The 22,534-nt window shown below is 40.6% G+C and overlaps 1 protein-coding gene across 1 annotated transcript in view; it reads right to left on the bottom strand.

Annotated features, from left to right (window-relative positions):
• Positions 1-20,788, bottom strand: part of LOC126499498 (ran-binding protein 17) — a 116,420-nt gene extending 95,632 nt beyond the window's left edge. Inside the window, exons 1-3 of the mRNA XM_050138731.1 lie at positions 20,658-20,788; positions 10,086-10,232; positions 5,946-6,036 (exon numbers count right to left, since the gene is read on the bottom strand). Of these exons, the coding sequence (XP_049994688.1) occupies positions 5,946-6,036; positions 10,086-10,232; positions 20,658-20,675 (256 nt within the window). The 5' untranslated portion in view covers positions 20,676-20,788. The remainder of the gene's footprint in view (positions 1-5,945; positions 6,037-10,085; positions 10,233-20,657) is intronic.
• Between the last annotated feature and the right edge of the window lie 1,746 nt (positions 20,789-22,534).

Below are 22,534 nucleotides of genomic sequence, written 5' to 3'. Positions count from 1 at the left end.
CATACCTACTTTGTTTCTATGGTACTTTTCGTTAAATATATGTCTATATGAATGCTTATGTTTTTCACAAAAGAAAAACAGTAGATTTTTATGCAGTAATATTTAAAGTTTTCAGGAAGAAGATGGGGCCCCACAACAACGATTCCACCTGGTTGATATAACGTCATAATGCTGATAGCACCACTTTAAGATCAGTTTTGGGTTACAAACTGCTCGAGATGGTGACCTTCTTACAACGTTCTGGTCAGAACTTCAAATAAAAACTTCAAAAAAAAAAAAAAAAAAACCAACAGACTACTCAAAGACTATCTACAATTGCACCAGACAGTAATCTTGAAACTTAATCATTTTAGTTTTTACAGGATCCCATAGAAATAACATTGCACCCATGACAGCTAAAAGTAATTCTAAAACACATGTCCCCTCTTCCAACAAAGTTTGTCCTCAGGGTCACAGACATCTATTAGGAGTTGGTTATAAGTGGTATAGGGTTGGGGCTGGAAATTAAGTAGGCACAGGAATCTCTTTAAAAAAGGGGAGAGGATTAAATGGGATAATAGGTAAATTAGTGTAAGCTTACTCACACTAATAATAATAGGAGTAATAGTGAGAATACTTGTGAACTATTATCTATAGACAATATACAATGGTATAGATTCTTGTATATTGATACAAATTCAAATTATCTTTGATATATTGAATATGCTCATATTTCTGTGTACAATATTTGTGCACATCTGAAAAGTTATTTTGTCATATTGTATGTATGCATGTTTCTATCTCTGCTTAAGATATTTACATATTGATGCAATTTTAGGATATATTCATCATATTGCATTATACATTTCTACCTCTGATCAAGACACTTATAAATTGCTTACATTTTGAGGTCATTGTCCTCATTTGCTGCACATTTGTTTAAAGACTGTTTAATATCATAATATGAAGGTCTAGTCTTTAAGCTATATAGGTATTAAGAATTATAGATCAATAGTCATCCATGTTTGTCATACTTATGGTTAACTAATCAGGTTCTTTAGATGCACAGAGATTGTATTCTGCATAGATAGGTAATCTTCAACTACTTCAAAGAACTACAGATCAAAAAAAACCTACAGAATATGGCATTTAATAACTTAGAATTCTGTTGATGTGAGACACGATTGCTCCTGGCAGCACCTATCTATTCCCAAGAGAATGTTGGGCACTGAAGACACTCCACTTGGAGCTTGTTTTCTTCTTGGCAAAACTGGCCTCTGGGCAAAGAAATGCCCCTGCCTCGACCATTGACGAAATGCGTGGTGTCCAGACTGGACAAACAAAAAGACTGCCAAACCTTGCCAAGACAGAGTAAGACAGTTTTGAAAATTTTCCTGCCTCTGGAAATGGTCTGTCACGCTAGGCCTTAGCCAAAGGTGATTGCCCTATCACTGTAAATAAGACTTTGGATGACTGTCCAGGTAGGTGATTGTCTCTGTCATTTTTTGCACCTTTTAGAAGTTGCTTGATGAACTTTAGAAGAACTTCCTGTTCTTAGGTCTTTGATGGGGTTAAAGACTAGATAGTTGTAGTTATTTTCCTCTCATGACTTAGCCATTTCTAATAAGACTTAGACTCTTTTGGATAGGATAACTATTGAGACATTTAGCATATTCTTCTTGCTTGATGTTCATGCTGGTTGTAATTCTAATTTTTATATCTGATATTTGTTCTTACTCTATGTAGTTTTGTATTAGGCTTAGAACTCTCTTATTTAGACAAAGGGGGGGGGCTGTAAGAACTCCTTCAGCTAACAGCCTTTAAGATACTGGCCCACTTTGGGCGTGGTCTCATATACTATATTTGCAGACAAAAAGCATGTGTGGTCCTCTTGGCTGTTGGATTCAGTTCCAATTCCCAGAGCACGCAGAGGACTGCAGATCCCTACTCTTTCTGTGAGTTTGCCCCTAATAAATAAGCCTTTATTATACTCCATTCTGGGCTAGTGTAGAAATCTTTTGTACTACAACAGCTAGTAATGGTAGAAAATAGTGTGGTGGGCAAAGAACCTGGCAATGGTGTTTATGAGGAAATAATGAGGTTACCAGAAGTGGATCATCCAAGACTGAGGATTTATATTGATCTGAAAAAGCAATGTGACTGGTCAGGCCATTCTATACATTTTTCATTTTAACTCACATGTCTGTTATTATACACGCCTATTAGACATATCATATCATGACAAAAATTCTAATCTACTGACAGAAACAAGAACTCTTGAGTCAAACTAAAAGAAAACTCACCATTTCTTACGTGAAATTTTCTTGTACGTGTCCACTTTCTTTTCTCCCCAAATTTCATTCACCACATTTTTTTTAAAAAAGAGTTACTGGATTTTTTTGTATGTGTGTGTGAGACTTTTTGTATGTACATGAGAGAGACAGGGCCAAGTGTCCAGGCTGGCCTTGAACTTGCTATGCAGTCAAGGATGAATTAAATTTCTGATTCTCATGCCTCTCTACCTTCTAAGTCCTGGGATGATAGCCTTGCACCACCATGCCCAGTCTGTGCAGTGATAGTGACTGAACATGGAGCCTACGCGTTAGGCAGGAACTCAACCTAAACTACATCAAGTCCAGTAAACCATCATAAGTTGAAAATGTACTTATTACATCTAACTACAAACATTATAGTGTAGCAACACAGTATACAATATCAACTGTTTACCCTTTCTACCCTTGTAATAAAATCTACAGCTTATTGCCACTGTCTAGTATCACAAGAGTGTGATACCTTATATCACCAACACAAGATCAAAATCCATATTCTTGAGTATCGTTTACATAGAATCAAAGTATTATTAAAAAATCAGAAGTCAAATTACTGTAAATGATATCTGCACTCCTTACTCTTAAAAAATTCTATTTTCACAATATAAGTCATATATATAATCTAAATACTTGTAACTATTAAAGAAATATGTATAGTAATTACTAAGTACAGTCGGACAATTTTTTTCATCCACTTGACTGATTTGGAATCACCTCAGACTGGTGAAACACACCTCTGGATGTGTCCATACAGGGTTTCCAGAGAGATTAACTAAGGTAGGAAGAACTACCATGAATATCAGCAACTTCATCCTATGGACCTGAGACCTTAACAGAATAAAAGGGGTAGGAGGAGAAAGCCAGGTGAGTGCTGGCATTATTCTTCTGCCCACTCCTCATCCACAAAGAAATAAAGAGCACCAGCCTTTGTCACAGCCCTGACTGCCAACTATATCAAAGTACATGGGGCCAAACAAACATGAAATGAAGACTCTGAAACCTTGAATCAAATTAAGCCACCCTCCTTTAAACCATCCTCTCATGTTTGTGATCACAGAAACACAACAGTAAATAATACAATAATCTTTCAAAGCAAAAGCACCAGATCCAGATGAGTCAACTAGTGAACAGTACCAGACAGTTAGGAAATACCTATCAATAAAAATAAGTTGAGAGCACAGCAAACATTCGGGAGGTGGTGGCACATGCCTTTAATCCTGGCACTTGGGAGGCAGAAGTGGGCAGATCTCTGAGGTGGAGACCAGCCTGATCTGCAGAATGCGTTTCAGGACAGCCAAAGCTACACAGAGAAACCCTGTCTCAAAAAACAGAAACAAAAACAAAAAAGAAAGAAGTAGAAAGAAACCTACTCAACTTATTTCAGTTCAAAATTATCTTATATTTATTTTATTGCACATCCAGGAATGCATCCCAGGTCTTCATGCATGCTAGGCGAGCATCCCATCCCTAACTACAAGCCCTGTCTCCCAAATTATATTAATGTACAAACTGAAAATATTTCAAGAACCCAAACCTAGAAACCAAACATCTCTCAGGAACAAAGCTGTAAAAACTCTCAGCATTTCAGCAAATGGAATCCAATGATGTATAAAGAACTAAAGAGCAGGACAAAGAAGGAATTATCTTGGGTATGCAAGGCTGGCTCAACATATAAAATCATCAACAGCATACAAAATGAAAACCACATAATACCAACTTATATAAAAAAGCATTTAACAAATGTAATATCCATTTATGATTTAAAAAAAAACAAACCTCAACCGAGAGCTGGGCAGTGATAGTGCACACCTTTAATCCCAGCACTCAGAGATGGCAGATCTCTGAGTTTGAGGCCAGCCTGGTCTACAGAGCAAGTTCAAAGATAGCCATGCGACAAGGAGAAACCCTATCTCAGAAGAAAAAAAGAACAAGAAAAACCTCAACCAAGAATGAAGAGAAACTCTCTCAGCTTGATTCGGAATACTCCTGGAAAATAAAAACTACAATGAGGTCATGTTTAGTGAGATATTTAAAACAGCCTCCCACTGAGATCAGGAACAGAGCAAGAGGTCCTTCTCTCCATTACCTCAGGTTTCGTTTGTTTGTGCGCTCTGTCCCCGCCCCGCCCCCAAACATGATAACCTTAAACTCACAATTTCACCAAGGCTGGCCTTAAATGTGGGAACCTCCTACCCCAGTCTCCCATGCGCTAGGATTACAAGCCACCATGTACATCTGCTTATAGGTGTTAAGAGCAACTTTACTTACAATTTTTCAAAACTTAGAAACAACTATCACTTAGGTACATTTAGACAATGAAGAATTATTAATCATAACTAAAGAGAAATGAGATTATTGAGTAGTCAAGAGAAGACATGGAAGAATCTTAAGCAAATATTACTATTTTAAATGAAAGAAGGAACTTTGAGAAAGCTACACACTATATGATTCTCCCAGCACGCTAATCTGGAAGGAAAACAATGGAGGTTATTCAAAGTCCGGAGATGAGGTAAGGAGGGAAGAGCTGGCAGAGCACAGGGTTTTTAGGATAGTGCACTTACTTCCTACACTGTTACAGTAGCGACACATGCCACTGTATGTTGCCCAAATCTACAGAATATACAATCCTGATGTTGGTAACAGGAGAGGCTATCCATGAGGGGAGTAGGGGGTATAAGGGCACTCTACATCTTCTGTTCAGTTTTTCTAAGAGCCCAGAAGTGCTCTAAAAAAAATTAAGTCTATTTAAAATATGTCCTAAGTTTCATGACTCATGCTTACACTATTTGAATCACTGTTTTTATGATGCCCTCTTACGTGTACAACTTTCTAGAGACTGAAGAACCTTCTGAAGACTGTTAGGAAATGAGGCAAACTACATCACTATGATTCTAACCAGTGAATTTTTAACTTGAAGATTCATAACACATCAGATATTTTCATTTTTCTAATACAGAAATATAAACAATTTCTGTCTAAAGAACAGAAATGAGACAATAATCTGTTCTATTACAAAGATAAAGTAATCTCGTACCCGAATTATTAGGTTTGTCCATATGAAATGCCAACTTACACATATATAAAAATGTAAAGTGTATTACTCCCAAAACATACAAATAACTACTCAATGTTATTCTTACTGCAAGTAGGAATCAGCTATTGGTTTTAAATGTATCCCAACTAACTCTGGGTTAGCAACCTAAGCAATATTACAGAGCTGGTTTCCTTCTGGGTATTCAGTTGCCTATCAAGTAACAGCATGAACTCTATGTAGATTTAGGGGATTTAAATGACAACTCTAATCCCAGTCATGTAAGCCTAAGCCAGTCAGAACCCATCAATAATTTACTAATTTGTAAAACAAGGATAATTCATTAATTTATTTTGAGGATAAAACATGATGGTGAAAATCTTAACAAATACCACGTACACAATATAATTATTAAATTAACAACATTTTATAATTATATATTGCCTTATCTTTCACATCATCATCAATGCATAAATAAGGCTTAATTACCAACCTTAAAATAATAATAAAACTAAGTTACAATACTAATAAAAAGCTCAGCAAATTTAAAAGGAAATTTTTATTTTTAAAATATAATTTGTTAAAAAAATTAATGAATCACTTACTGATGTCTATCCTCTGTTCTACAGGTAAAGGATTGATTCGGGTAACAAGTTTTGAAAGACATGTTGCTGCAAGGAGCTGAGCATAGGATGTCTGTAAAGAACAGTAATTTTTATTATCATCACAAAAATAGAATAGTCAAAAAATAAGAAATTTTTCTAAGCAAAAACAGTAATTTGTCGAGTTCTCCAAAGTTGTACATGTATGACAAATAAGACCCATGACTACAGTCTCTCATAACACGTCATCAGCTGAAGGAGGTGTAGAGTCAGTTCAACAGCACCAAGTAAATGGAAAATAAATGTCTGAACAAGCTTAAACCAAACACTCGTACCATGGCCTAGCAGTTCTGTGCACTCTGCGCTCGTAATACCACCAAACACACCTGCTCCCACACTTCCGAAGGCTGCGCCCAAAACAGTTTTTCAGTGCTTCCCCGCGATAATTTCTCTGTTCCTTCTGGTTTATTTCTGACTGTGGCTGGCCATGAACTTTCACTTTTGTTTAAAGATTTGCGTTTTTAATCTATGTTTATGCACGTGTGCTCACATGAGTTTATGCACACTCCATGTGTGCCGGTGTTCTCGGATTCCTGGGATGAAGTTAGAGGCCACTGTGAAGCACGGATGGGAGAGCTGTGAACTGACCGTGGATCCTCAAGGAAGGAAAGCAAGTGCTCGTAACCACTGAACCAGTTTCTGAACATACCACAGTGTATTCAAGCTATAAAGTCATGTTCATCCTCAAAATTCAGTTCATATATTCATTCTACTCCCAAAAAGTTCTTACCAAATTGTACTTTTTCTCTAGATTACAAGGTGGGGGAAAAAAAGATCCATAAGCAATATATTATTTTCGTGTAACCTGTAAGCTAAAGATGGTTTTCACAGCTTTAACCACTGAAAACAACTTTAAACAGTATTTTGTAACATGTGAAAAGCAGGTGCAATCTCAACTTCAGGATGATGAAGTTTATGATGCACAAAGCCTTGCCCGGTGTTTACCTGCTGTCCAAGGCTTACTGCATGGGTAATGGCAGATCCTAGCAGCTAAAACTGACCCGCTTTACGCTCAAACCCGGCTGCTTGCTGCTCATGTGCCACAGACTGTAGTGATGCAACTCCAGTCTCCAGAGTGTCACAGGGACTGAGCCAACACAAGCCATACCTTTCATCGTATCAGTGCATAGCCATCATGTCAAGAAGAAAATGCCTAAATGTCAAGGCATAGTGTTCAATTAGTAGCAGATCAGTGAGTTTTCCCTAATGGTGCTACAGCTACCTGTGGTAAAAGAATTATATGTCAACTATTTCAAACTAAGCAGGCATAACAAGAGTTCAACTTAAGAAAGTCAGTAGTCTTTCTGAAATTTAAAACAGACTATGTCAGAACAGCAGTTTCTTTTTTAAAAAGAAGTAAAAAATGAAATCAAAGTTAAGTTTACAAGTAGCAGCTGGGCAGTGGTGCACAGCTTTAATCCCAGCACACAGGAGGCAAAGGCAGGTAGATCTCTGTGAGTTCTAGGCCAGCCCGGAATACAGAATGAGTTCCAGAACAGCCAGGGCTACACAGAGAAACCCTCTTCCTCTCCCACCTCAAAGAAAGTTTACAAGTGGCTCATTATTTAGGTCAAGTAAAGGAATCCTTACTAATGATGAGTTAGTCACCATTATCCTCCTGTAGCTGCTGACGTTAGTAGAGAAAATAAACTTCACTGGCCTTTCAGTGAGATCAAATGCTTTACAGGCAAGGCTAGTGACCTGCGAAGATTATCATTAGCTTTCAGTGAATGGGTGGAGGTTACTAATAACTGTTCATGCTATTAATGCTACTGACACTTGCCATCTACTTATTCTAGAAGTCAAGTAAGAATGGGAAGCAATTAAAAAACTGTTTCTTTTTACGAAGAATCTGTGGAACTACAGACAGAATATTTTCAAAGGAGCTGAGGAAGCATTAATTAAATATAAACCTTAGGTAGAATCTGCTATACATGTGTGACAACTGTACATGAAGCAGAAAAGGGCTGGTCAAAAGCTTGTAAATAATTATAATAGTAATAACTTTGAAGTCTGTATCATTCACTTCATTACAGGCATTTATTCTGGAGTGGACATCTAAATCACCCCTAACTTAATGAACCAGGAGTCTTCATTTACTTTTGTGAGCTCATCTTCCACTGTGGAGATTTCTGCCAGATCAAGATGCTGAATACCCTGACTTGCCCCCAAAAAGGCAGACTAATAGCTTGTCAGAGATAAATTGGATTTTTTTTCTTTTTTTAAGCTCAGGTCTGACAGTGAAAGTTTACAGATAAAGCAAAGCCACTATTTTTCACTATTAAATGGCTTTACAAATTAGTTCATACAACAAACTTGTTCTCTCAATGAGAACAACCTAGTGCCTAATGTGCAGGATATAGCACTTATACAGGGGATGGCAAGATGAGTGAGACTCAAGTTAGTAGGAAACAAGTAACATTGTGTGAGTCACAAGGACCACCAGGCCACTTCACTCAGCCCGACACTGAGAGAAGCTAAAATACGTAGTGAAAGCGCCACTTCCAACACGTTTTCTCATCTCCAACTACAGTCCCAGTAGCAATGTTTATACTGATGCAAGTATAATGAAAATTTCCATATTAGAAAATCCATTTTGCTGTGCAACTGAAGACCTTCTACCTAATTTTTAATTGGAAACTATTAATCTGCAACACAATGATAGGCAAAACGTCATACATCAAGAGGATAAGACACAGAAATGCCTTCTAAGTGAAAGTATGCGTAATGCCAGATGAGACGCCAAAGCGCTGGTATAATGTTTGGCAGCATCTAAGTTTGTGAAGATATTTTCAAAGGTATAAAATCTTAGCCAGCATGACAGGATACACCTTGAATACCAGCACTTTAAAAGCAAAAGCAGGTAGATCTCTGTGAATTCAAGGCCTGCCTGGTTTACAGAGGGAGTTCCAGGTCAGCCAAGGTTCAGCCAAGGTTCTCACACAGTGAGATCCCATTGAGAAAAAAAAATGCATCATTTCATTATAAGTCTGCATGAAATATGAACATCTGCCATCAAGTCCAATAACAGGAAACACCAACTTTAAACTCCAATTAATTCCAAATATTTTATCAGCCAACCTGTATGACATAAAAAAACTACATTTGGTGATTATACTTTGAATTCTACCAACATAATTTTGAGGATTTGTTTTCTCTATTTTCTTTTTTTGGAGGGGGGGGTTTCGAGACAGGGTTTCTCTGTGGTTTTGGAGCCTGTCCTGGAATTAGCTCTGTAGACCAGGCTGGTCTTGAACTCACAGAGATCCGCCTGCCTCTCCCTCCTGAGTGCTGGGATTAAAGGTGTGCACCGCCACCACCGGGCCCGTTTTCTCTATTATTACAATTATGAAATCCCAATTTTGACTCACAAAGCCTAAAATACTACATGGCCCTTTATGGAAAGTTTGTCACCCTTTCTGTAAAACATAAGTCTCTTTCTGTGGTATTTTCCATATCATTTCATACCTCTTTATTTATAGATCTGTGCCTCTCTAACTAAACAGTGAACTACTTTAATTCATGTAAATAGGTCAAGTAAGCTGTATGGTATTGGTTATGTTTCAGTATGTGCTGACTGCTGAGTCAATGTTCTTCTCTTGATCGATCAATCGATCGATAGACAGACAGACAGACAGCTATAAATGTATAGGATGAAGGTATAAAGAGGCAGTGAGCACTCTTCTGAACAATCCTTTGATTTTTCCAGAGTTAATCATAACTACCTACGACATTTGGATTTTTTAAGTTATTTCTGAAATAAATTTTTAGGACTGGAGATGTAACTTGGCAGTAGAAAGCTTGTTTAACATGTAAAAGGTCCTCGTTCACTCCCTAGCATTATGAAAATAAACATATAAAATGTGACATAAAAGCAGGTCAAGAACTAAGAAACTATTCCAACACATTCTTGTTTCTACTTTGTGGCCATTTCTGGGGCTTTCTAATTCTTTCCTGCTTAACCCCTCTGACAGGAAATTATAATAAATAGATGTGGCAAAAGCTGCGAGTATCACTGCTAACACTGCTTGCTATTACTGTTAATACTGGCCTTGCATGGTTAATCACTTAACACATACTTACTGTTCCTTGTTCTAATAAAAGTTGACACTTGCTGAGACATTCTGGGCTGTCAATCAGTTCCAAGAGTGCTTTCTCAGCCTCTATTCTTTCTGTGAGATCAGTCCCTACGTAGAGATGAGTACACAATGCTTCCAATTCGGCCAAATTCTTCAGAGGGAGAAAAAAAAAGACATTTGACTTAAATAAAAATAAATAAATATATATATTAGACACAGAAAATGAGATGCAGAAATACTTATATACATTCAATCAATATATAGTTATTGTTCAGCAATGACTCACTTAGATATAGTAAAAAAGAGGCATATCTCCTATTTCCCAAATTACTAACTTAAAAATTGAGTTATGCAATGCAACTTAATAGGGAAGATTCTCTCCTTAAGGAGCTCGCAAGGTTATGCCTGAAGAATGACATCTATGCTAAAACGTTCAAAACCAAGAATGCCTCAAACCTAAAGGGCAAACCAGACGGAGAAAAGATTAGAAGGTAGTGGAGGCAAAGAAATAACATTTACAAGGTCTTGAAATAAACCGAATGTACTCATTTCAAGGCATTAAACAGTGGCCAATAACAGCCAGGAGATGCCCAATGAAGCTAGAGGCTAGAATGAGCACACACAAGCTGCCCACAGATCAATTTAAGCTCTTCTGTTGTTTCCAATCCTACTGCAACCTATAACAAAAGAATTAATGATAATTATATGTAAGCTGACTTGGACCTTCTGAACTCATAGTGCTTCAGGTCATAATTTTTGATCCTACAATATTTCTAACAACATTCTAGCTAGTTATTGCCCAGGTTTTTATCTTATAAGCACAAAGACTAATCCATTCTTTCTACAAACACAGTATCATCTGATGATATAGAATACAGGGAAACAGTGAACTACCAAGTGAATTCAGTTTAAAAGAATCTTGTTAAAGCCGTTCACTAAAACAAAAGATTTGACTTGGGACTTGAATTATATTCTTGACAAAAATATTGGCAGAGATTTCAAAAACAGGTAGCCAAATGAACATAATGGGTTATTCCAAAAGAAATGCCAACTTTGTTCTGGCCTGAATTCTTTTTGTTTTGGTTTGATTTTTTGTTTATTTGTTTTGTTTTTTGAGACAGAGTTTCCCTGTGCAACAGCCCTAGCTGTCCTGGAACTAGCTCTTTTAGACCAGGCTGGTCTCAAACTCACCAAGATCTGATTGCCTCTACCTCCTGAGTACTGGTACTAAAGACGTGCTCCACCTCAGCCCGGATTCTGGCATGAATTTTTATATCCAGTTTACAGCTGCAGCAGGCTTCACACCTCTCAAATCCCCAAGCAGCACTAAAAAGGAGACGCCATGGCTCCCGTGCTTGTTCCCACTTCTCTCTTTGTAGGTCCTTCACATTTCCCACTTCCCTATTTGTGCCACAACCCAGTAGCCAAGACTCGAGAATTTTCCAAAACTAAAGTTTCATATTGATTCATTAAAATAAGGACCCCCACCAAACACAGTGGCACATACCTGTACTCCCACCGTCTAGGAGGAGGCAGGAGTACTGCCCTACGTTCATCACTTCACTTAGAGTTAAAGAGGCCAAGATGTACACATTGTACACTTTATACCACTGTAAGGTAAAGAACTATACCCCTAAAAGACAGGTCTAATTCCTAACCCTCAGAGTCTATGAGGAAAATCTTCATTAGAAATAAGGTCTTTATAAACCTTTAGTTAAGGAATTTGATGAAATCATCATAGATATGGAGTGGGCACTAAATCTAACTCTAAACTCAATTACTGGCATCCTTATATGGAAGGACACAGTTGTACATTTCTATAATCCCAGCATTCAGGAGGCTGACACAGGAAGGCTGAGAGTTCAAGGCCATCCTGGGTTTCATAGGAAATTTCCAAACAAAATGAAAAAGTCTTCCCTCATAGACCGGAGGCCCTGGCCCCCTTTACTGTACAGCGGAACTTTCCCTAGAAATCCATGAAATATAAAGATTGATCACGAAGCTAGGACATTCTGTCTATCAGGGCACCAATACAGGTGGGGACACGTGAGTGCCTGCCTGGGACTCTTAGAGCATCATGAACTGTGACAGTAAGACACGGCCCAAAACACCAAATGTTCTTGGAGGTACCAATGTTCACTTCCCTAAATTGATAAATTGAAACATTAAGTCAGTAAAATATTGCCTTCTTTTCAGATTGTAAACATGTTTCCATTGGAGGATAGAGAAAAACAGAACACTTGGAATAATAAAACCTTTTGCAATTGAAAATGAAAAGAATATCATTTGCACCTTCATAAAACTATTTGCAAAAGTAACTCTCATAAACATGGAAGTTGGCCATACTTTTAATGGTCTTTATCACCACTCTCTCTTTAAAAAGGAGTAATTTTCTGGAAAAAGAAAGGGAGAGGGAGATTTTAGATGCAGCGAGATACAGAGGAGAGAGCCATAGGAAGACAGGCAGAGACTGGAAAGTCACATCTAAAGCCAGGAAGTACCAAAACTTCCAAAAGCTAGGGTGAAACCTTCATAAAGAACCAACCCCATTTACCCCAGTCTTCTGGCCTTCAGAACTGAGAATAATTTTGAGTTTTAAGCCACCCCACTTGTGGCATTTGTTACAAAGGATCCAGAAAACCAATATTTAAAATATATAAATGTTAATATTAGTCAAATCAATGTTATCTAATTATCCAAAAAAAGCCTATTAAGAAACATCGTGGAAAGGTCTGGATCATATTTGCCTTCCTGTATTGATTTAATAAACTTCAAGGCAGAAAGATAGTATATAGTATATAGTTAGTGTTCAGTTGACATTATCAATTACCCCTTGTTCAAAGACGTTTCAAATTACTTTTTAAAAAACTTTTAGATTATTTTATGAGTGTTTTAACATTTATTGTTATATATATGGGTGTTTTATTTGCATGTACGTCTGTGCATTAGATGCATGCACTGCCTTCAAAAGAGGGCACTGGATCCCCTGGAACTGGAAATACAGTTAGTCATCTTTCTGAGTACTAGGAATCAAACCTAAGTCCTCTGGAAGAGCAGCCAGTGCTCTTAACTACTGATCCACCTCCCTAGGCCAATATTTTAAATTAACAAATGAGAAGTAGTAAAATATTAAGAGGGGAAAGTTTGAACTTTTATAAAAGATTTGAAGGGTACATCAAGTTTTCTGTTACTGTAATGGTTTAAAAAAATTCTGGTATGTTAAACATTAAACCTTTCCAGACAAAGATTCTTGCTCTGGTAGGAAGGTATGACCCAAACACTGCTAACCAACCAATCTTCTGACTAGCATGTGGTTTCCCAGAGAACCTATCTACAGTCTTTTATCTTTCTCAGTAGACTGATAAATTTTCATCTTGGTTTCTATAAACTGGTGTCTGAGAATATAGTAAGAACGGCTCAGAAAGGCATGCTGTCCCAATTCACTGACATGTTTGGATTATGAAAGCTTCTAAGGTATAGTGTCAACATTAGAAACACACATAAATAATAAGTACAATGAGAAGAACCGGATCTGGTAAACCTCCAAAGGTAACTAGCAAATATCAACAGAAAGACCCACTGTAAGACCCTAGTGGACAATGATTGGATCTTGCCTTCAGATTAAATACACATCTTCCTAGCCAGCCTTTAATTCCAGCACTCAAAAAGCAGGGACAGACAGTTGAACTTGAGGCCAGCTGGTCTACATCGTGAATTTCAGGCCAGATAGGGCTAAACAGTGAAACCCTGTCTCCAAAAACGCCAAATTCAAAAACGCCAAAAACAAAGAAAAAACGCAAGATCATCACAATTTTATGGACTTATTTCTTTGTATCTGACATGCAATTATTGGCCCCTAAATGTGATTTATTTCTATATAGAAAGTCTTGCCTAGTCTCTATCAACAGATGAATACTAAGCAAAAGTCAAGTAACAAAAATATGTTTTCAAGGTGCTTTGTTACTAGAAAGCAGGTCACTAGTTTCTTGGCTGCGTGGAAGGGACAGCAAGGGAGTAAGGAAGGGGAAGGAGAAGGCAGCCAAGGAGGACAGCAAAAAAGCATAAGAGCATAAGGAAACATACATGAACAATGGCTATTTTCATATTGTGGTGAGAATTTCACAGATGTATGCATATGCCAGAACTCACTCTATTGCAGTTTAAGCACATGTATTATTACGTGCCATTAAATTTCACTAAAAAAGCTTTTGCTCCAGAAAATAAAACAAAAATTGCTAACAATCTTTAAAGAGATAAACCTCAAATATCCCACCGTAAGACTCTAAAGTTCATTTCAGTTACTTCCCTATATCTTTCCTGCCTTCTGGGATCAAACTTCATGGCTGTCACTAGTATACACTGCCTTCATTTTGAGGTTGTTTCGTACAAACTGTTCCTCCCTTCTGTTAGTTGAGCATCCCTGAAGGCTTATACCTGGGCCTCTTGGAACTAACTCTTCCTTCAACAATGAATCAGATATTACATTGGTACAAAAGGAGTTGCAGGTTTGGATTGTAAATTTTAAATAATTATAGTAGGCTTAAAGCACAATTTTATTAATCAAAATACAAAGTATTAAAAAGCAATATATTTTTGCCGATGAGAAATAACTTTATTTATTCCTTTAGATCCATGCTTTGAAATTAGACAAATTCTTAGAAAGCAATTTCCACATTCTGTGGGTTATAGAAGTGGTTTTTTCATTGTTAAACACTGTCAAGGTACTTGTAGAAGTGGTAGGAAGATGGTAAGAGGTCAGGTGAACATGGTAGATGAGGCAAAAGTACAAAGTTCAATGAATACTGGAGCACTGATTGTGCAGCATGCAGTTCAGGTTTGTCCTGGAGAAGCAGGCCCTTTATGAACACTGCCCAATGCAGCTGTGGGTGCTGCAGCCTTTTGGTGCTCATGTCATGGACTTGCTGAGCACATTTCCCAGATGTCATGGTTTGATAAGAATTCATTGATCACGTAGTAGACCAGACAAGCAGCAGACCACCCAACTGTGACTATGACCTTCTTATGGTGCAAGTTTGGCTCTGGAAAGTACTTTGGATTCTCCTCAGTCTAACCACTGAGCTGTTCATCAACAATTGTCATATTTAATTCATTTTTCTGTCACACATCACAGTCTGATCAAGAAGTGGTTCATCATTGTTGGGAAGAAAAAGAGATGCACCAATTCAAAACATTTTTCTAAAAAAAAATGTTCAACCAACTCACGAGGAATCCATTTACCAAGTTTTTCTGCTGGAGTACTTGTGGCCTTTTTGGAGGATTGTGTCACTGTAGAGGTGGGCTTTGAGGTCTCATATGCTCAAGACATACCAGTGTCTCAGTTCACTTCCTTTTGCCTACTGATCAAGATGTAGAAATCTCAGCTACCTTTCTAGCACCATGTCTGCCTGCTTGCCAACATTTTCTACTGTGAGAACAATGAACTAAACCTTCTGAACTGTAAGCCAGCCCCAATTAAATGTTCCCTCTTTGTAGGAGTTGCCGTGGTCATGGTGTCTCTTCATGGCAATAGCAACCCTAAAACAGTAATAAACAACTAAAATTTTTAAAATCACTCAATTTGCTTTTTGTCTTCATCATTTCTATAATGTAAATCAAAAATAAACAGTAATATCACAAGCAAAAAGCATACAGTGAGAAATACATATTAAAATACATATTAAAAAATACATATGATTTACAACATAACCACATGTGTTAAGAATATCAAATGACATATTTCCACAATGCAAAACTACAGTACCTCTGCAACAACCAAATAGTTCTTTAGGTGCCTCACAGTTTACCAGAGTATTCTCATCTTTTCTTAAGTCAATTCTGAAAACCAGACTCCTACCAACTATATAAGTTGAGAGGGCACGTGCATGTAGGCTGCACAGAGTCATTTAGTAAACAGGCAAAACTAAGTCAATGACAAGTCTACATGTAACAGGCACCTCCCTCACCATCTGCCATTCTTTAGTCACTGTCTACCTGCCACCAATGTCTAATTCCTACTTTTAACCTACACACACACACACACACACACACACACACACACACACACAGCCAACCAGCAGAAACCAAACTAAACATGTCTCCAGCAGATCTCTACTCCAAGTGTCCTTTTCCAGTGGTGCTGGAGCTCCAGGCCAGGACCTAGATTCACAAGCTTCATGCTGTCTTCTGTTTTCCCTCTCCTTTGATCCTCTGGCAATCGGGGTGAGGTAGCCACTAGTTCAATCAATGTAAACTCCCAGGAATCTACAAGGGTGACACCAGCTAAGATTCTGTTGCGGGAGGTCCTTCCGCCCCTCCAACCAATAGCTGCTGTGATACCAGCCCATTGGGGTGTGGTCTCTCTCCCTTTAAAAAAGCGGCTATTTCCTCTGCTCGCTCTCTTCTCTTCCTGCTCCTCTGGAGACTAGACTCCCTTCCTGGTTGTGCAGATGGCTGTTGTCTGGGATGGTGATCTGTAAGTTTTTTTCCCCTTTAAATAAATAACACCCTATTAATCATAACTCCAAACTGGTGTGGCCTTGTTCGTGACTTATGCCTTCAAGATTCCTAGTAATGCAGGACATGGAGCCTGAACCAGCCATCTTCTGTAACCAGGCAAGGCCTCAGGTGGAGGGATTGAAGCACAAACTCAGCCACAATACCTTCCACCTACAATTTGTTCTGCCTGTAAGATGTGCTGGGGTGAAGGTGGTGTAGACCTTGTGCAAGTGGTCAACCAAAGACTGGTCCAGCTTAAGATCCATGCCACAAAAGGGAGCCCACACCTGACACTGTCTGGGGAGTGCCAGGACCCAGAGGATGGATAGCCCAAAGCCCTAGGAATAAACCAATGAAATGATTCCTAATGATATTCTGCTCTACTATAGACCAGAGTCTAGCATATCCATCATCAGAGAGGCTTCATCTAGCAACTGATGGGAGCAGATGCAGAGACCCACAGCCAAAGATAGGTGGAGCTCAGCGAATCCTGTGGAAGATGGGGAGGATTATAGATGGTCAAGGACTACACACACACACACACACACACACACACACTCCAAAAATAAAAAAATAAAACCCCCTCACACAAAATCAACTAATCAGGGCTCATAGAAACTGAACCAATAACCAGGGAGCCTGCATGGGACTGACCTAGGCCCTTTGCATATATTTTATAGTTGTGTAACTTGGAGTTCTTGGGGGACTCCTAACAGAGGGAGTAGAGGCTGGGGCTGTCTCTGATTCTTTAGGTTGCTTTTGGGACCCTGTTCCTCCTCCTGGGTGGCCTCATCCAGCCTTAACTAGGAGACATGCCTAGTCTTATTGGAACTCGATAAGCCATGTTTGGATGATATCCCTGGGAAGCCTGCCCTTTTCACAAGGAATATGGAAGTGAAGTGGATGGGGGGGGGGGGGGGGGCAGGTAAGGTGGAAGGGGACTGGGAGGAGAGGTTAGAGGGGAAACTGCAGTTAGAATATGAGAGAAGAAAAGAATTTTTTAAAAAAGTGATTGTGGTGGTTTGAAAGGAAATGTCCTCCAAAGGGAGTAATACTATTAGGAAGTATGGCCTTGTTGGAGCAGGTGGTCTTGTTGGAGGAAGTGTGTCACTGTGGGTCTCATATATGCACAAGAGACCACCCAGTATCACAGACCACTTCCTGTTGCCTGCAAGTCAAGATGTAGTACACTCAGCTTCTTCTCCAGCACCATGTCTGCCTACACACCACCATGTCACATCATGATAATTGACTAAATCTAAAAATGTAAGTCACCCCAATTAAATGTTTTTTCCTTTGTAAGTGTTGCCATGGTCATCGTGTCTCTTCACAGCCAAAGAAACCCTAAGACATTCTGGCCTTTGCCCTCAATTTCTGTCATAGTTGACAGCAGTTATATTTTTAGTACAAGCACTGACCATACCTAGTCACAGGTTCAAGGTTTTGGCTTAGGGTGATGATTTGGGATCACAGGTTACCAGTGGAACTCAAAATTATCAGTCATGTCTAAGTAATGAATCTTCAATAAACACTGTGGGTACTAGAGAGTAGGTGAGCCTTCCCACCTTACAGTGGTACATGCAACATGGATACCAGGAGAATATCCTATTCCGAGGACAAAAGAAGATGTATTTTAGAATCTTCAGATTATCCTCTATGTGTCTCCCTTTAGCCAATCTTCTTTCCCTATAAAGAATCACAATTACGAATTCGATAATTTTGATAATTGATCATCTTGATGAACTCCGTAAGCCCTACTGAGAAACTGACAGACCTCGGGGTGGCTGTGGGAAATCCCTGAATTTGCTGTTGGTGCCAGGAGGACTTTTATGGACTGTGGCCAGCTCCAGGTGCACAGCAATTTCCTTTACTCATCCAGCTCTACCAACCGCTTCTCTGTGAAGATCCCACTAATACTCAAACACTGGGGCAATTAAGGAAATGTTCCAATATGGCTTCCAATGCTCTGGACTTCTCCAGAGGCTGCTTAGGAATGAGAGGAACGTGTCAGAGTAAACACTGGTCCAATGAGTGGGCATAAGCTTTGGGATCTGACACTCCCTTACTGAGTGATCACTGCTTTCCCCAAGTCTCACTGCTGAAACTATAGAGGAAACATCAGAAACCACCGTGAAGGGTAAAGTAGAAAGGGAGTGTCCCAGTGACTGCCACACTTCAGACAACGGCCACCTTTCCCAAGCCACTGCTCATCACCTAACACTGTGCATCCCTCACTCACGTCTAGAGTCAATCACCAGCCGAAGTAGGGATTAGAAGACTAGCTAATGGTCTCTGATTCCAAAACCATTCAGAGAGCAAACCACTCAAGTCCACTAAGCTTCGCCGTATCATAGGTAGGCTACTTATTCCCGATTCTGTTGCTCTTCGTTGTGCTCCCCAACCTGGACCTCCTCCTCAAAGACAACCCAGATCCATTTCTTCTTTGGAGACAAGAATACACCCTAACTCACTGGCTCTGAACAAGGATGCTTGTGACTGAACTGACTGTAGGAATGATGCCTTCCTCTGCCTTCCAGAAAGTAAGAACATGGATTCAAGGGTAAAAAGCACAGCATGGCCAGTCCACACAGGCAGCATTGCCCTGGGGACATTTATGTCAATTAGCAAGTGGGAAAAAGACACTGAAGCAATGCCCTAAAAAATGTTACTTTAATGAATATTTCTGGGACTATATGACCAGTTTGGGCATCAACATCTAACTTTTTCTAATACTGCCCTTGGGTATGAAGGCTTCCAGGACTTGGCAATTTACCAGGCACCATCTTTCCAAGTCCAAAGAAGTTCCAAAGTTCTTCCATACCTTCTAATTTACTCAAGACATACCTGTCCTATGTACATCTGATTATCTACTTATGATTCACAGTAAGTTCTCCCTGTAAAAAAATCCCCACAGGGCGTATTTACTAAAGTAACAATAAGTATGCAATTCTGACCTGGGACACATAAACAAACAACAAAAGAAAAAGGGTAAGTCAAAACATAGAATGTGGGTCTATTTCCGGCTTGGAAACACCCCTTAGAAGAAGCAATAAAGCACTAAGTTCGTGTGACCAGAGGATCTGTATAAGTCTAAAAGGGTAAAGACACATTTTCACCAAGTTAAGACTCTGCCTACTTCTCTAAGGTCATCTGCCAGGCGACATCTCCCCTGAGCTCTTTCTTTTCCAATTAGTCTTAGGATCCAGGAACAAGCTTTCAGAGGATGTCAAGGTCTTCCACAATCCTTTGCTTTGCCCACACCGTCTTTCTGCCTCTGTGGTCTTCCTTTCCTCTTTGCCTGGTCATCTACAGTTCCGACAATCCCTGCGTTCCTTGGAGTTTGCTCAGAGGCATATGTACCAGCGGTAGGAACCAAGTAACAAGTGGAGGCTCCACTCTGCAGACGCGATCGCCTGCCCGCTTTCGGTGCTCCCGCGATATCCCGTGACTAATTCTACCATAACAGTTTTCACGTGTGCAGTAATTACTGCGCGCTCTAAAAGGATAAGGGCGGTAGCTGATGTCGCCCCGCAGCCCCAGAACGTTCCGCCACCGTACAGACACCAGTGGGGAGGCTCCGTAGACGCCGGTGGGACGAAGACCCGTTGAGCGCCGGAGCCACCAGGCAGACGCACCCCTCCAGCGCAGCCCGCGCCCTGCCCCCGAGGCTCCTCCAATGAGGCTGCGCGCTCCCGGCCGCGCCGGGCCCCGACCCGCCCGCCCGCCTCCGGCCAATGACAATCCTCTAGCCGCGCTCCCGCGCTCCCGCCGCCCCGGCCTCCGAGCCCAGGCTCCCCGGGAGGGCGCGGACCGCGGGCTGGGCGTGAGGGCTGCCAGGCGGCCCCTCCGCAACCGCTCCCACCTGCCCGGACATCGCTGCAGCCCACGCCGACGAGGGCGGAATCGGGTGGGCGAGCGCAACCCGCCGCCGACTCGCCGTCCCCGGGCAAGGGGCTGTGCTCGCTCGGGGTCGCGGCCTGGGCCCCCCCCCCCCCCCCCCCCCCCCCCCCCCCCCCCCCCCCCCGCGCCGCCCGCCACCCGCCACCGCCGGAGCTCCAGGCCCGCAGCCCGGCGCACTGACCTGAAAGTGCAGCGCCATCTTCTCGGAGCGGCGCGGGCCGCGCGGCCCTAGGGCTGAGGGGAGGGGGAGCGAGGGCGCCGCGCGAGCCCGACCGCCGCGGGATCCCCACGCTGCTCGCTCCCTGTGGTCGGCGCGCTCCGCTCGGAGCCCGGAGCGGCAGTGGGCGGGGCTGGCGGGGCGGAGGGGGCGTGTCCTTGGGGCGCCCACGCCCAACCGCCGGTGCGCCCCTGTTGCAACCGCTGCCACCTCAGGTCTGAGCCTCTGACCTCTGCCCTTTAGCCCACCACCACGACCCAACTGCCTGCCATGGCAACCACCATATTTTTTTTTTCTTTTGAACACACGGCCTCACTTGCCCGATCTGTAACTATTTTGGACCAGGCTGGCTTCGAACTTGCAGCCATCTTCATCTCCATACTTGTTTTGGCTAACCCTTAAATCTACTATAGCCGGGTCCACAAGCTCACAACTCTGCCTGCAGCACCAGCTTGTGGAGATCCGAATGCTTTAGGAGATTCCTGCACCACTTGCATACATATAATAATGAGTACATCTTGAATCTGTCGCAGCTCATCTTGATGCCTGACAGGACTGTGAAAATATATCATCCATGGGTCCCTAGTCCCACATCTCCACAGATATTCTTGTCCTCTGATACACTGACAGCCGTTGACCCCTATAAGCAAACTGCTGCCTTAACTTCTGTCCCTCAATGCCCAGCTCTCATTTTTTTCTTTTAAATTTTTTAGACTTTACTGAGTTAAACTAACAGTGTACATGTGGGATTAATGTAAAATTCTAGCTTGTCTGTGCCTCGTCTACAATTTTATATGAACTTATATTTTACATCAAATTATCCCACTGGGATAGGGGGTATTAGAATAGAGATGGGATCAGAGCCACTCATTCCTGGTCGCTCTTCGTTTCTCCAGAGTTCAATACTTCCCTTTGTCTTTTGCATTTAAGAGGAAATTTTCCTTTAATATTTCTTACAGTTTAGGTATACTGACAACAAATTCTCTCACTTTTTGTTAATTTGAAAGCATTTTTATCTCATCAGTTTTAAAGGTAGTTTTGCTGGGTATAGAATTCCATATTAGTCTGTTAATTTTTTTTAAGCTTTCGGCATTTTAAAAATGACCTTTCATTGTCTTCTGGTTGTCATTATTCCAGTGCAGAAGTCAGCCATCAATCTGATTATTGCACCTTTGAAGATAACATGCTCTAATACTTAAAGGGTTTTTTTTTTCCTTCTCTTTGCTCTCAACCAGTTTGAGTTTGTCACTAAGTCTATGTGTTATATTCATTCTGCTTAAAATTTCATAGTTTTTCTCATGTGATCTGACACTTTTCATCAGCTTCTGAAAAATATGGACAAATGCCAGGAGGTGGTGGTGCTTGTCTTTAATCTCAGCACTCAAGAAACAGAGGTAGGCAGATCACTCTGTGATTCGAGGCCAGCCTGATCTACAGAGCAAGTTCCAGGACAGGCTCAAAAGCTACAGAGAAACCCTGTCTCAAGAAAGAAAACAAAGAAGAAAGAAAGAAAGGAAGGGAAGAAGGGAGGGACGGAGGGAGGGAGGGAGGGAGGAAGGAAGGAAGGAAGTGAAAAGAAAAACATTGACCAGTATTTAAATACTGTCCTGTCCTTCTTTTTTGCATTATGTAAGTTAAAGTCCATGTATGTTAAAAATTTTTGATGTATCATTCATGTTTCTTGCACTCTTGTCTGTATTTCTTGTGTGTGTGTGTGTGTGTACACACGATGTTAGAATTTTTTCCTGCTCCAAAGCCACAGAGAAACCCTGTCTCGAAAAACCAAAAAAAAAAAAAAAAAAGAAAAAGAAAATTTTTCCTAATGCAAGCTCTCTGCCGAC

This window comes from Alexandromys fortis, unplaced genomic scaffold, assembly GCF_014885135.2.
Source record: "Alexandromys fortis isolate MF-2015 unplaced genomic scaffold, M_Fortis_MF-2015_v1.1 scaffold_11, whole genome shotgun sequence".
In the NCBI taxonomy this organism is placed as follows: Eukaryota; Metazoa; Chordata; class Mammalia; order Rodentia; family Cricetidae; genus Alexandromys; species Alexandromys fortis.
This window is presented reverse-complemented; position numbering and strand designations above follow the sequence as displayed.